Source organism: Schistocerca gregaria, chromosome 5 (assembly GCF_023897955.1).
Source record: "Schistocerca gregaria isolate iqSchGreg1 chromosome 5, iqSchGreg1.2, whole genome shotgun sequence".
NCBI classification, from domain to species: Eukaryota; Metazoa; Arthropoda; class Insecta; order Orthoptera; family Acrididae; genus Schistocerca; species Schistocerca gregaria.
This window is the reverse complement of record NC_064924.1, coordinates 138251727-138267036: the sequence shown is the minus strand read 5'-3', so window position 1 is coordinate 138267036 and position 15310 is coordinate 138251727. Positions and strand designations below refer to the sequence as shown.

At 41.3% G+C, this 15310-nt stretch overlaps 1 protein-coding gene across 1 annotated transcript in view; it reads left to right on the top strand.

Annotated features, from left to right (window-relative positions):
- LOC126272524 (cytochrome P450 6k1-like) overlaps positions 1 to 14741 on the top strand; it is a 183975-nt gene extending 169234 nt beyond the window's left edge. Inside the window, exon 8 of the mRNA XM_049975440.1 lies at positions 14159 to 14741. Coding sequence (XP_049831397.1) covers positions 14159 to 14325 — 167 coding nt within the window. The 3' untranslated portion in view covers positions 14326 to 14741. The remainder of the gene's footprint in view (positions 1 to 14158) is intronic.
- Positions 14742 to 15310: the final 569 nt, after the last annotated feature.

Here is a 15310-nt window from a genome sequence, read left to right as displayed (position 1 = left end):
CCCGAGGGAGGAGTCGAACCTCCGACGGGGGGGATGGGGGGGGGGGGGGGGAGCCACGCGAACCGTGGCAAGGTGCCTCAAACCACACGGCCCAGTAACTAAGATTAACTTCTTGCAGCTGGGATTAAGAGACATGTAAAATTTTGTAAATTGTTTCGTGGTCTCCTTTTGGCTGTATAAGTATTTCTTTGTAAAACCATGTGGCCGTTGTCAAGCGGAAATAACTGCGCCTTAACACATGTCAGAACCCAAAGATCGTCTGGCATGATATCGCAGAAAAGCTGGTCTCATCGCATTCTGCTCCTGATTGCGACTTCTTGTGTGTATTACACTCTTCGAATTGCCTTTTTCTAGGCGCTCAGTCCGGAACCGCGCAACTGCTACGGTCGCAGGTTCGAATCCTGCCTCAGGCATGGATGTGTGTGATGTCCTTAGGTTAATTAGGTTTAAGTACTTTTAAGTTCTAGGGGACTGATGAACTGAGATGTTACGTCACATAGTTCTCAGAGCCATTTGAACCATTTTTTTAATTGCATTTGAATATGTTGCTCGTATTCTGCTATATATTTGATCGCATCCATGTTATTGGGTGAAGTAAGTTGACAAAAACTGGTTTCTTCACTTAGTGTTCTATGAACTTCCTGCTTACAAATCCGTGCGTTAACTGTTCGACTTAAATGTGTCCTGAGTATACCGTTCGTATTTTACTTTATTTTAGTACACATCCGCTTTTTGCAGTTTCTCATTTTTAATGGAGAAATCCTTGTTAGCAGTTTTTGACAGAATTGGTATTCAGCTTTATTACATCTTGTCACGGAATGAGTGTGTATTTCTGTTCTGAATGGTATTACTTCTCGCTACGGAATGTGTCTTACTGTCTAAGCCATTCTTCCTCGTGAATGCTAAGAACGGAACAGTAGCTATGCAAATATGTTAAAATGTATTGTTTGTGGTACCTGTTAATAACATGTAAACGTATTTGCATAGCTACTGTTCTGTTCTTAGCATTCACGAGGAAGAATGGCTTAGACAGTAAGACACATTCCGTTTGCTTGTAGTACCTGTTAATAACATGTAAACATATTTGCATAGCTACTGTTCCGTTCTTAGCATTCACGAGGAAGAATGGCTGATTTCTGTTAAACGTATTTGCATAGCTACAGTTCTGTTCTTAGCATTCACGAGGAAGAATGGCTTAGACAGTAAGACACATTCCGTTTGCTTGTAGTACCTGTTAATAACATGTAAACAGAAATCAGTGTACCACACTCATTCTCCTATTCAAATTAAGATTTAGAAGCAATTAATACACACTCCCGTGCTTTCTTCATTGTAGCTACTACTGAATTCTTTATAACTAGCGTTTAATAAATGCAGTAGCGATCAGTAACGTGGAAGTACTTTCACACTACACCCCACGGTTCAGTGTACAAAAATGCACTTCAGTACAGAATATTTTGGACGCATAACAGTACCCGGTGGAATAACTAAGTTCTCTGCCACACTGTTAGGCATAGTAGGTATCAAGAGGCAACACCATTCAAAGAATAAATACACACTCATTCCGTGACAAGATGTAATAAAGCTGAATACCAATTCTGTAAAAAGCTGCTAACATGGAGTTCTTCATTAAAAGCGAGAAAGTACAAAAGAAGGATGCGATATAAAATGAAGTAGAACAGGAATGATAAAATTACAACGCATTTGAGATGGGCACTAACATACGCTGATCCGTATGAAGGGTTAAATGTCCAGCGAACATTATTTGACGAAACAAGCTCCTGTTTTACATGAAACAAAGACAAATATGGAATCATTTCCTCCACGCAATATAACAGGTGCGAGCAAATACAATGCAGAACACGAACAACAACTTCACAATATAATTCAAAGAGCTTGATACGCACAATAAGTCGTAATCAGGAACACAACGTAATGAAACCAGCTTCTGTTAGTTACTAAACGAAAACAAATATGTAACACTTTAAATCAGTCAGTAAAAAATTGAGATGATTTATTGATAAACTTTCAGCACCACAGGTGGCCTGGCAGTGAAGCAAGGTCTTGTTAACGGAAGCCCGTATGTGATTTTCACCTCCCTCGTTCGTCACACCTAAAGATTTCAGTCAGTTGTGCTGATGAAGTGCTTAGGTGATTTCATGATGACAGTTAATGTTTCGCCCGATAACCATTTCTTCAATATCATCAGAAAAGTCTCAAGAAACACAATATTTGTGGATTTGACCAATATTTATAACTATAGATCGTATCCAATTCCGTTCTTCCTCTCTTTTCTATTCCTCTGTAACTTTTCTGAAATATTCTGCTACCTCCTTTAATTAGTTACAGACTGACAATTACGAACAATATGGTTCAAATGGCTCTGAGCACTACGCGACTTGACTTCTGAGGTCATCAGTCGCCTAGAACTTAGAAGTAATTAAACCTAACTAACCTAAGGACATCACACACATCTATTCCCGAGGCAGGATTCGAACCTGCGACCGTAGTGGTCTCCCGGTTCCAGACTGTAGCGCCAGAACCGCACGGCCACTCTGGCCGGCGGAACAGTATGAAAAAAACGAAAATTAGTTACAAACTACGGAGTGCACACACTTTATTCAACATGTAAACTTCACTACAGATATTCGGATTTAGATTATAACATGCTCGATATGCCTGCCGTCATAGGCGACGAGTGGCGCAGGCGGTTAGCGAAATTCTGCATGACTCGTTGAAATGTTGGAACATCGATGCTGTCGCTGACCTCCTTAATGGCTGTTTTCAGCTAAGCCAATGGTTTTGGGTTTATTGCTGATCACCTTGTCTTTACTATAGCATCACAAAAAGGAGTCGCATGTGTTTAGATCCGGAGAACATGGCAGCCAACTGAGGCCCATGCCAGTGGCCTCTCGGTACCTCCGAGCCAGAATGCTGTCCCCAAAGTGTTCCTCCAGGACATCAGTTTCCTCCTCCGATGCGTTCGAACTCCGTCTTGCATGAACCACCTCTTTTCGAAATCAGGCTGACTTTGGCTAACGGAGATGAAATCATCTGCCAAAATCTTCAAGTACTGTTGTGTAGGCACCATGCCATCAAGGAATATCGCACCGATTATTCAATGACGGGTCACTGCGCGCCACGCAGTCACCCGTTGAGGGTGAAAAGACTTCTCGTTCGCGAAATGCAGATTCTGTCCTCCAAATGTGCCAGTTTTGTTTAATGACGAATCCAAATGTTCAAATGTGTATGAAATCTTATGGGACTTAACTGCTAGGGTCATCAGTCCCTAAGCTTACACACTACTTAACCTAAATTATCCTTAAGAACAAACACACACAGCCATGCCCGAGGGAGGACTCGAACCTCCGCCGGGACCAGCCGCACAGTCACTGACTGCAGCACCCCTGACCGCTCGGCTAATCCCGCGCGGCATTGACGAAATCCATCCAAATGAAAGTGGGCTTCGTCGCTAAACCAAACCATATTAATTACCATCATGCCCTGCGGCCAACAGTGCAGTTTGAACCTCCTGGTGCAAACCTTTCAGAAGTTATAACGACTTTATTTCATATAGGTCAATAATTGTCACCCTGTGCATGTTCTGCGGGTCACTTTGCGCCATATTTCGTAATGACGTGGACGAGCCGGCTTACAGAATGTTAACACAACTAGTATTTAAATATGTCTGCATGTTGTTGGTTAGCTGATGAGATCATATAACAGAAAATAATATTTAGCCTTCCTAACCATGTAACATTTTCGTCGCCAGCTAAACTACTGGTTTTTAAGTTCAAATTCTTCAGTGGCGTCGAGAGAGTTGCTCAGAAGGAACTTTCTCAGCTTACTGTCAAGTGTATCAGACATAATATCAGTGGATAAGTAATAAAAGTTTTTGGTAGCAGTGGTATTCACGCATTTCTGACCTGATATCTGTATCACTAAAGGTCATTTTTTTTCTTCTAGTAGTGAAATTATGGCCGTCATTATTTCTTTTGAGCATCGATTATTACAACAAATTTCATGAGACAAAATACGTGCTGTGTCGCTGTAATTCTTAAACAAACACCTCTGCTAGTAGATATGAGGTGGTTGCCCTTTTTCTGCTCCCATCTAATATCCAGTCCGGGAAACATGTTTGAAGCCTTGCATTCTCTTGGCACTCCCGCACTAATGTAGTTGATTCTAGTCAATAAAATCTATTATGTAAATCAAAAGCACAAAAATCTGTATGTTCTACGACACTGATTTATTTAGTTAACCAGTTTCCCCCTTTACTAGGACACCTTCAGACTGTAGTTATGCACTCTTCTTGATGAAGAGTTGTGACCCCTATGGCAGTTTTGCGGTGGAAAAATAAGTGAACATTAACAATACCTGTTGGCAAATTTGCAGACTTCTGTTGCTAGCATGAATTAATTCCAGGCGTAAGTCCATGTAAAATAGCTCGATGTTGGTTCCCAGAGTTTTCTTTAATCTTGTACACTTTTTGGCAAGTATGAAATCTTCCTAGCCCTCCTGTTGTTATCGTCTTATCTACATTTCTGACATTCTTTTTGAGACGCCATTTGCTTCTTCCAGCACCTCACGAAGGTACTGCTTGATAAGTGATAAAATCATTCTGCAGTGCAACATGTTTTAGACGTTTGAATAACGCGAAACAATAAGGAAAGAGCGAGCTGATGGAATTACAATTTCCTTGAGACATATGAGTCTCAACTTTACCTTCGATAATGATAGTAGCTGAAGAAATGAATTAAAATTTGTGCTACAACTAGGACTTGACCGGGGTCTCCTGGTTACCAGACAAATGTGCTAACCATTAAGTAGGTGTGAGTTGAAGTTTGTGTTGGGGAGAGCATTGGACTCAGGTAGTTCATGCAGCCGTGTTAGCCCTGCTGCTATGGTGGTGTAATGGTTAGCACATTTATAGTATAACAGGTGATCCTAAAATATTTCTGTTTGCTGATGACACTATCTTGGCAGTAAAGGATGTTGTGTGCAAGGCTGGCACTGTTTCAAATAGTGCAGTTCAAGACATAATTTCATGGCTTGTAGAAAATAAACTAACGCTAAATCGCCGAATCGCCGTTGAGGAGTGGGGCAATCTGAACCAACAGTGCCTTGATGAACTTGTGGATAGTATGTCACGACGAATAGAGGCATGTATCAATGTAAGAGGACGTGCTACTGGGTATTAGAGGTACCGGTGTATACCGCAATCTGGACCACCACCTCTGAAGGTCTCGCTATATGGTGGTACAACATGCAATGTGTGGTTTTCATGAGCAATAAAAAGGGCGGAAATAATATTTATGTTGATCTCTATTCCAATCGGAACCGAGATGAAGCAAAACTTTTTTTGATGTGTGTATTTATTCCTTACTGTCGTTTCTTGTTAACACTATTAGTTTATAACCAAGAATTAGCAGTTTTGACTCGGTTAATTCTAGGCAGAAATTTAATCTGCATTTGAATCGGACTTCCTTGACTCTTGGCACGGAAGGACGTGCAGCGTCCATTTTCAATAAGCTACCACAAAATTCAAAAACCTGAGCAGTAATCTACAGGCTTTCAAATTGAAGTTGAAGAGTTCTTCATGGGTCATTGGGTCATTCCTTCTATTCTGTCGAGGAGTGCCTAGAAAAATTAAGCTGATTCCTGTGTTACATTGTTGATTGCACTTCCATAATCTTCTGTCTTGTCTTTTTTTGGGTTCATAAACATTCTATTTTATCTGTTATTAATTTCGCGTTGTAATTTCATGATGTTACACGTTCCATGACCTTAGAGATTTCCTCCTCAATTTGGTCCTACAGAACTAGACGTATAAAATAAAAAGATTAGATAAATTGCCTAGTATGCAAGAGACCCTGGTTCAAGTCCCGGCCATGGCACAGTTTTTTTGTCCATTTCTTCAGTTTCTATCATTAAAGTAAGTACGGCCTTAATTTGGTTTTAGCAATTATCCAAAGTTTATAATTTAACAAATCATTAATACAAATGGTCACTTCACAATACCGTTAAAACATGTTGAGGTACTATTAGGATATAACGGTGATGATGGTAACAGATGTAAAACATTTCAATTAACTATGGTAATGAAACGACGTTAGCAGTTTTGAGGCGATGAAGAACTAGAGGTAGTACACAACAAAATGATTCAAATGGCTCTGAGCACTATGGGACTCAACTTCTGAGGTCACCAGCCCCTAGAACTTAGAACTACTTGAACCTACCTAACCTAAGGACATCGCGCACATCCATGCCCGAGGCAGGATTCGAACCTGCGACCGTAGGAGCAGCGCGGTTCAGGACTGAAGCGCCTAGAACCGTATCTTTCTACGAGTTTTACCCCCACGCTCCCCTCCATTACCGAATTAACGATTCCTTGATGTCTAAAGATGTGTCCTAGCGACATGCCCATTCATTTAGTCTAGTTCTGCCACTAAGCTATATTATCGTACATTCCATTCAGCGCCTCTGTACTACTACATCCCTGTGCCATTCTCATCTCGAACATTCTTCTGTAACACCATATTTCAAAACTCTCTATTGTCGTTTGTACTATTTGAGGACCTTGGCAATAAACAACGATAACGGAAAAGTTAGTTGTTCTAAGAACTGCAAGTTAAGTATCAGTAACATCTCATAAGTTATTTGAAGTATATAGGAAATTGGAAATTTGTGGTAAGTTCCTATGTGACGTCATCGGTTCCTACGCTTACACACTACTTAATCTAACTTAAACTAACTTACGCTAACGGCAACACAACGAGGGAGGACTCGAAGCTCTGACGGGGGGAGCCACACGAACCGTGGCAAGGCGCCTATAGACCGCGCCACTACCCCGCTCGACCTTTGACGTATATGGGATGTGCTTTTTTTTATTCAGATAAAACATTCTTTTCGAATCTCTTTACAGTGCCGACATATTTCTAAAGTGAGAAATTCTATCTACAGTTACACACTAAAATTGAGCAATGATTACTTAAATCGCCTCCTTGCAAACTGAGTACACTTAACACGGCCTATCAGTGCCTTACCACTGTTTTAAATCGGCCGCGGTCCGTTAGTATACGTCGGACCCGCGTGTCGTCACTATCAGTGATTGCAGACCGAGCGCCGCCACACGGCAGGTCTAGTCAAGAGAGACTCCCTAACATTCGCCCAGTTGTACAGCCGACTTTGCTAGCGATGGTTCACTGTCTACAGACGCTCTCAATTGCATCGACGACAGTTTAGGATACCCATCAGCTACGTCATTTGCTACGACCTAGCAAGGCGCCATATTCAGTTACTATTGATACTGATATTATGAATCATGTACTGTCAAGAGCGACGTTCATCATTAATGGATTAAAGTTAAGTATCAAACTAATTACGTCTGCTTTCTGAATTCTAACTCCTTGTCATGTTCCAGACCTCACGTCAGTACAGTTCTTCCCTCCTCACGCCAGCCTGCGTGAGCTAAAACGCGTGCCTTTCGGCCTCCTCTAGTAACATGGTGTTGGCTCTCCTGCCAACACAAAAAAAATGGAAAGCGGTGTGAACTTTTTCAGTTTTTTGACACAATCTTCGTAATAATAAAGTGTAACAACGTCACAAATTAGTCTATGATTCAACACAATATAAAATTAATTTTAGTTGGTCCAAATGGCTCTGAGCACTATGGAACTTAACATCTGTGGCCATCAGTCACCTAGAACTTAGAACTACTGAAACCTAACTGACCTAAGGACATCACATACATCCATGCCCGAGGCAGGACTCGAACCTGCGATCGTAGCGGTCACGCGGTCCCAGATTGAAGCGCCTAGAACGACACGGAAAACTAATTTCAGTAAAGAACTTACTACAGAACGTGAACATTATTAATGATGGCCCATAACATTGATAACACCCCCCTTTTCATGTAAATTCGCATCAACTCTGATAAAGGACGTAACTTAACATTGATCTAACAGTCGATAGGTGTACCGCCAGTCCAAAGTGTCCAGAGGGCACAATGTTTCGACCATCAGACATGTCGCCATCGTCAGGTGCGAACCCGAACTGAGGTTCTGGGGGTGCGCGGTCAATTTATATTAGCCCCTGGCCCTGCGAACCGTTCTCAGCGCCGCCTTCTGCATCCCAGGGCGCGTATCGGCGACTGCGGAGGGGAGGCGTCGACGTCGGCGGTAGTAGCACCAGCGCCACTGTATATGCTGCGTCCGCCCTAGTCGCCAGATCGTTGTATTAGCTGTCTTCTTCATTAGACACAGTGCTGATTCCCAATTGTTGCTGAGACGATAGCCGCAGTCTCAGCTGATGAAACTGTTCCTGTAGCGAATTTCGATAGCCTCTATAACGATGCTGTCCCAGTATTTCGAAGTTTGTGCAAAAATCCTGGTATATGCCCATTCCATTGCATGATTCTCAGCCAAACAGACTTGTCAGGATACATTAGTTGAGTGTGCCGCTGGTGTTCTCGGCATCGACCTTCGACGGTGCGCTCTGTTTGTCCAATATACAGGGTGGTCCATTGATCGTGACCGGGCCAAATATCACACGAAATAAGCGTCAAACGAAAAAACTACAAAGAACGAAACTTGTCTAACTTGAAGGGGAAAACCAGATGGCGCTATGGTTGGCCCGCTAGATGGCGCTGCATGGGTCAAACGGATATCAACTGCGTTTTTTAAATAGGAACCCCCATTTTTTATTACATATTCGTGTAGTACGTAAAGAAATATGAATGTTTTAGTTGGAACACATTTTTCGCTTTGTGATAGATGGCGCTGTAATAGTCGCAAACAAATGGCTCACAATTTTAGATGAACAGTTGGTAAGAGGTAGGTTTTTTTAATTAAAATACAGAACGTAGGTACGTTTGTTCATTTTATTTCGGTTGCTCCAATGTGATACATGTACCTTTGTGAACTTATCATTTCTGAGAACGCATGCTGTTACAGCGTAATTACCTGTAAATTCCACATTAAAGAAATAAATGCTCAAAATGATGTCCGTCAACCTCAATGCATTTGGCAATACGTGTAACGACATTCCTCGCAACAGCGAGTAGTTCGCCTCCCGTAATGTTCGCACATGCATTGACAATGCGCTGATGCATGGCGTTGTCGGTGGATCATGATAGCAAATATCCTTCAACCTTCGCCACAGAAAGAAATCCGGGGACGTCAGATCCGGTGAACGTGCGGGCCATGATGTGGTGCCTCGACGCCCAATCCACCTGTCATGAAATATGCTATTCAATACCGCTTCAACAGCACGTGAGCTATGTGCCGGACATCCATCATCGCCATTCTGTCATGCAGTGAAACATCTTGTAGTAACATCGGTAGAACATTACGTAGGAAATCATCACACATTGAACCATTTAGATTGCCATCGATAAAATGGGGGCCAATTATCCTTCCTCCCATAACGCCGCACCATACATTAACCCGGCAAGGTCGCTGCTGTTCCACTTGTCGCAGCCATCGTAGATTTTCCGTTTCCCAATAGTGCATATTATGCTGGTTTACGTTACCGCTGTTGGTGAATGACGCTTCGTCGCTAAATAGAACGCGTGCAAAAAATCTGTCATCGCCCCGTAATTTCTCTTGTGCCCAGTGGCAGAAATGTACACGATGTTCAAAGTCCGCGCCATGCAATTCCTGTTGCATAGATACATGATGTTGATCTAGCATTCTCAACACCGACGTTTTTGAGATTCCCGATTCTCGCGCAGTTTGTCTGCTACTGATGTGAGGATTAGCCGCGACAGCAGCTAAAACACCTACTTGGGCATCATCTTTGTTGCAGCTCGTGGTTGACGTTTCACATGTGACTGAACACTTCCTGTTTTCTTAAATAACGTAACTATCCGGCGAACGGTCCGTACACTTGGATGATGTCGTCCAGGATACCGAGCAGCATACATAGCACACGCCCATTGGACATTTTGATCACAATAGCCATACATCAACACGATATCGACTTTTTCCTCAATTGGTAAACGGTCCATTTTAACACGGATAATGTATCACGAAGCACTGGCGGAATGTTACGTGATACCACGTACTTATACGTTTGTGACTATTATAGCGTCATCTATCACAAAGCGAAAAAAGTGGTACAACTAAAACATTCATATTTCTTTACGTACTACACGAATATGTAATAAAAATGGGGCTTCCCACTTTTAAAAAACGCAGTTGATATCCGTTTGAACTATGGCAGCGCCATCTAGCGGGCCAACCATAGCGCCATCTGGTTTCCCCCTTCGAGCTAGACGAGTTTCGTTCTTTGTAGTTTTTTCGTGAGATATTTGGCCCAGTCATTATCAATGGACCACCCTGTATACGAGTGCCATATGGTCACAGAATCCCTTGCAAACTGAGGTCATCTTTGGCGCTCCCGAATGAAGCCCATGTTTTATATATAATTACGAAATATTAAATTTCGTAATATACAGTCGCATCTATTAATAAATAACAATAGAAGTATTTTTGTTTAGCTAGACAAGATACAACTGTACCTATTTTACATCAGAAACATTTGTTCATTTTGCATTGGAATTAAATAAAACCAACTGAAGCCATTTGGACCAACTAAAATTATATTGTGTTGAATCATAGACTAATTTGTGACGTTGTTACACTTTATTATTACGAAGATTGTGTCAAAAAACTGAAAAAATTCACACCGGTTTCCATTTTTTTTTTTTTTTTTTTTTTGTGTTGGCAGGAGAGCCAACACCATGTTACTAGAGGAGGCCGAAAGGCACGCGTTTTAGCTCACGCAGGCTGGCGTGAGGAGGGAAGAACTGTACTGACGTGAGGTCTGGAACATGACAAGGAGTTAGAATTCAGAAAGCTGACGTAACTAGTTTGATACTTAACTTTAATCCATTAATGATGAACGTCGCTCTTGACGGTACATGATTCACAATATCAATATCAATAGTAACTGAATATGGCGCCTTGCTAGGTCGTAGCAAATGACGTAGCTGATGGGTATGCTAAACTGTCGTCGCTGCAATTGAGAGCGTCTGTAGACAGTGAACCATCGCTAGCAAAGTCGGCTGTACAACTGGGCGAATGTTAGGGAGTCTCTCTTGACTAGACCTGCCGTGTGGCGGCGCTCGGTCTGCAATCACTGATAGTGACGACACGCGGGTCCGACGTATACTAACGGACCGCGGCCGATTTAAAACAGTGGTAAGGCACTGATAGGCCGTGTTAAGTGTACTCAGTTTGCAAGGAGGCGATTTAAGTAATCATTGCTCAATTTTAGTGTATAACTGTAGATAGAATTTCTCACTTTAGAAATATGTCGGCACTGTAAAAAGATTCGAAAAGAATGACGTATTAGACATTTACTAGAGTCATCAGAACATTATCTGTCTCTGGTAACTGAAATTACCGTAATATCAGATCACACATTGGAAGTGGTTGAAATGAAATACGACGCGAACTGCCGAAGACAGATGAATTTAGAAGGCCGGTCACAGTGAATTTCTCTCGAGGCTTTAGAGGAATTTGAAAAATTCAGGAGGAACGGATAAGCAGCCTCTGGTTTGAGGACTAGGAACCGTCATAAGATAAATGAGTCTGAGGCAGTTTATATTTGGTTTAAAAGTGATTTAAATTGTAAAAGTATTAAGGTTCTTGGTGATGTATCATTTATCTACTGTAAGTGAATAATAAAGGTTAGTAAAAACAGACATTTATCTTGCCAATGGCTGACAAGTGATTTGTTTTCTTTGGTAGCACCTTTGGGCTCCTGGGTTCTCTGGGCCGCATGGTTCTCAACACAGTATCCTGATGACATAGAGTATCTATTGACAAATGTATTATGGTGGTTTAGTTAGGGGGTGCTGTGGGTGGCGAATCCGTGTTGTACATTCTGTGAGCATTGGCCTCAGAGGCTATTAAGCGTGTTACGTAATGTTTGTAAACGGCACGTGACCTTGAGCGCTCTTATATCGTCCCTACACTCGCTTATTTACATGTGAGAATATTGCTAGACGTATGTAAACACCAAGTGTAGCATGGTAGTAGTTGTAATTGATTTCAGGCTTCATGTTGGTATGGAAGTGTGCACTCCACGTTAGTTTAACCTCAAACGTTCATTCCAAGTATTTTAATGTGTTAGTAAGAGGTTGAGATCACAGAGACTGGATTTGGGCCAACAAACTGCCCAAGTGGAACGGTCAATGGTGTATGGCTCTACCTCCCCTTACTAATTTTTTCGCCGTAAGGCTCTCGACGAAACTCACATTTAATACTTGTTGCAAAGCCAGAAGAAACTATAATCCATTCATCATACGAATAAACCTGCTGTAAATACAAAGGCGATGATTGGTCAGAATCCCCACGTACGCTGGTGATGTCACGCTCTTGGAAGTAGGTTCTACTTATGTATTAGGTATATTAAGTTACGTTAAATGAAACTTTAAGGTATTCAAATGTATTAACAGCCATCAATGTTTTTCCTAATCACACTTTAGGTGCGTAGTTTTTATTTCAGAAGTCGTGTACAGTCACAGCCTCTGCATCGTTGTGATCTGATAGTCTCGCTGTAACTGCGCAGTATGAAAATGGCTGAGGCTGCTTTCTGTTGCGTAGTGAAACACGCCTGTGAAATAAGCGCCGAGAAATAGGCTGTTTTTAATGTTTGTCATAAATTGATGGAGATAATCAGGCTGGAAGTTTTCCAAGCTATTGTATGTAATACAATTGATACGTCTCTTAATGTTGAAAGTTTAGCGCAGTCGGTAGCGTAATGGGATATTATACATAAACGGTTGAAGATTCGAATCCCCTCGTCATCATTTTTTTTCTCGTTCAAATTGAAATACCTACCTCTCGTAATTATAAACCTCATCATCATTTTTGTGAATAATGCACGTCTTCTTGTTTCTAATTACATATTGGACGCGAAATTCGTGTTTTCATTTCAAAAACAAATTCTTAATTATAGATGCTTTATAAAAGACTGTTCATAAAAGATGCTTAAATTTTTAAAAAAATAATCATTTTAAGGCAAAAATGAAAAACCAAATCCTCATTATTTGGACTATGTCCATCGTTTTACACCACAGAGGTAGATAAGGATCGTAGAAACATGAAAAACTATCATCTTCACAGCATCGAGCACATCATACAAATGCTGTATTTTTGCATTTGCTACTGTATAATTACAGTATGAGCCCAACAGAACTTATCTGGAGCCAAGTTGCGGGACTTGGCCCGAAAAGTAAGAAGACTGTTAAGCTGCCAGACATACTGGACTAACGCATACTGCTTTTTCAAATGTCACTACCGAACGCTGGTGGGATATCGAACGGCTCATCATAAAAGAGGAAGAAAAAATGCGGCGCCTGGTTGGCTTTGTGGATTCTGTTGTTGGTAGGCTCGTTATCAGCGTAGCAGGTAACAGTTCCAGAACTGAAATGTATTTCCGGATTCGGCCAAGGAAGGAGCCAAGAGATTACCAGACGACTGACTGTAATTAATACCTTCAGTGGCTTCAGTATTCAACAGAACGGTGAAGTCCCTGCAGTATGCTCTTACATTACACACAGCTCGCTCAGAAAAATACTATATCAGCTGAGAACGACTGCATTTAATGCTTTCCCTCTGGTCACCTAAGAAGCGCGCTGGAGTTTCTTCGAATATTATTTCATTCTCTTTAAAAATTAAATGACATTCGAAGCTATATTGTTTCTCTGCTCGTCTCTTTTTCCGTCTGAACTGCAACTCTTCACACCATCGCAGGTTAGTCGGACCAGCTGGGTGGCCTGTGCTGCCCAAGTTTAATGCGCCGATGAAGCTGTTGTCCCGCATTATCGCTCAGTCTATGTGTGTGTAACACAGCATGACACTATCCTTATGGTCGTACTTGACTGTACTGGTCATAGCTTGGCTTCCGCTCCACATGAAAAGAAATCCAATGATATTCGAGCAAATACGGTAGAATACATGGCGTAACGTTTACATCAAGTTTATTCTTATGGTGAAAAAGTATAATGCCCGAAGCTAATTTATTAACTAATCTGGGCAAGGAGAAACCAGTTGCCGCCAAAAATATTGAGAAGAAATATTTATTAAGAACTTTTTGTGTCAATAGGGGAATGGATTTTATTTGGATTTCTCTAATAATGTTGCAGGTATGAGACTGGGCCTGCTGCAGACCAAGGTTGGCCTGGTGTACATCTTGTCCAAGTACAGCGTGCGGACGACAGAGGCCACTCAGGTGGACCTGGACTTCAACGCCAGGAGCATCATTCTCGTACCCAACGGCGGCATTCAGCTCCGACTGGAAAAGAGGTGCTAGCAACAGGGACACGGAAACTGTTTTACTGGAGTCTGATATTGCCCTGAAATTAACGCTTGTGTTTGTGAACTTACTGTGACTTGTGATACCTCTATAGGAATCATTCGCGCGAAAGACCTAAACCAGAACATTGTCAGACTGTGTAATACTTTACTATACTTTCAAAGAGCACCTCAAGATTTAATTTGAGTCGACCCCGCACTATTGTTATGATCTGACAAATTGTTTCAGGTTAGACTTAACAATAATTAACAATGTGTATATTGTGCTCTGCCAAGACATTCTAAATACTAAAAACACTTTTTAACCATGATACCTATGTATTATAGACATGTACTCAAATTCATTACGATCAGATACACAAAAAAATCTATAGACTGTTTGTATTTGTTTATAAATAAAGGTTGCAAACAATATGTAATGTACTCTGATGCGAAAGAAAGAATATGCATAGATTTCAGTATACATCAATATGAAGATATGCGTTAGAAGTATGCTCCATCTCTGGGTTGAAATTTTAATTTTTGTTCTGTTTTGAGTCTGATAGTGAATTAGAATTGGATGTTATCACGTGGAACCAGTAATGACAAGTTCTTTTTAGAATGTTTCGTCATTTAGACTTCAGTGTTAGACGCTCTGAAAAACAAAAAAATTAAAATTTTAGCGTTGTCTGCCTTTTCGGAGCTGAAACCTTGAGGTGTGGATACGTTCAAATTACTATTTTCAAAATTAGCAGTTTCGAATTTCGTGTTACATCGCTGTTTAACCAGATGTAAAAAGTCAGGAGTGGCATGCAACAAAACGTAAAATAAAGACTTCTCATTCCTTGAAAAATAGTAAGTGTAGAGGTACATATAAAGGGCAGTCAAATGAAAAACGAGCGCTTGCCACAACAGGACCTTGGAATCGTCCATTCAAAAGTAATCACCACACTTTAAGACATTTATCGCACTGGAAGATGAGACGACCAATTCCTGCTTCGTAG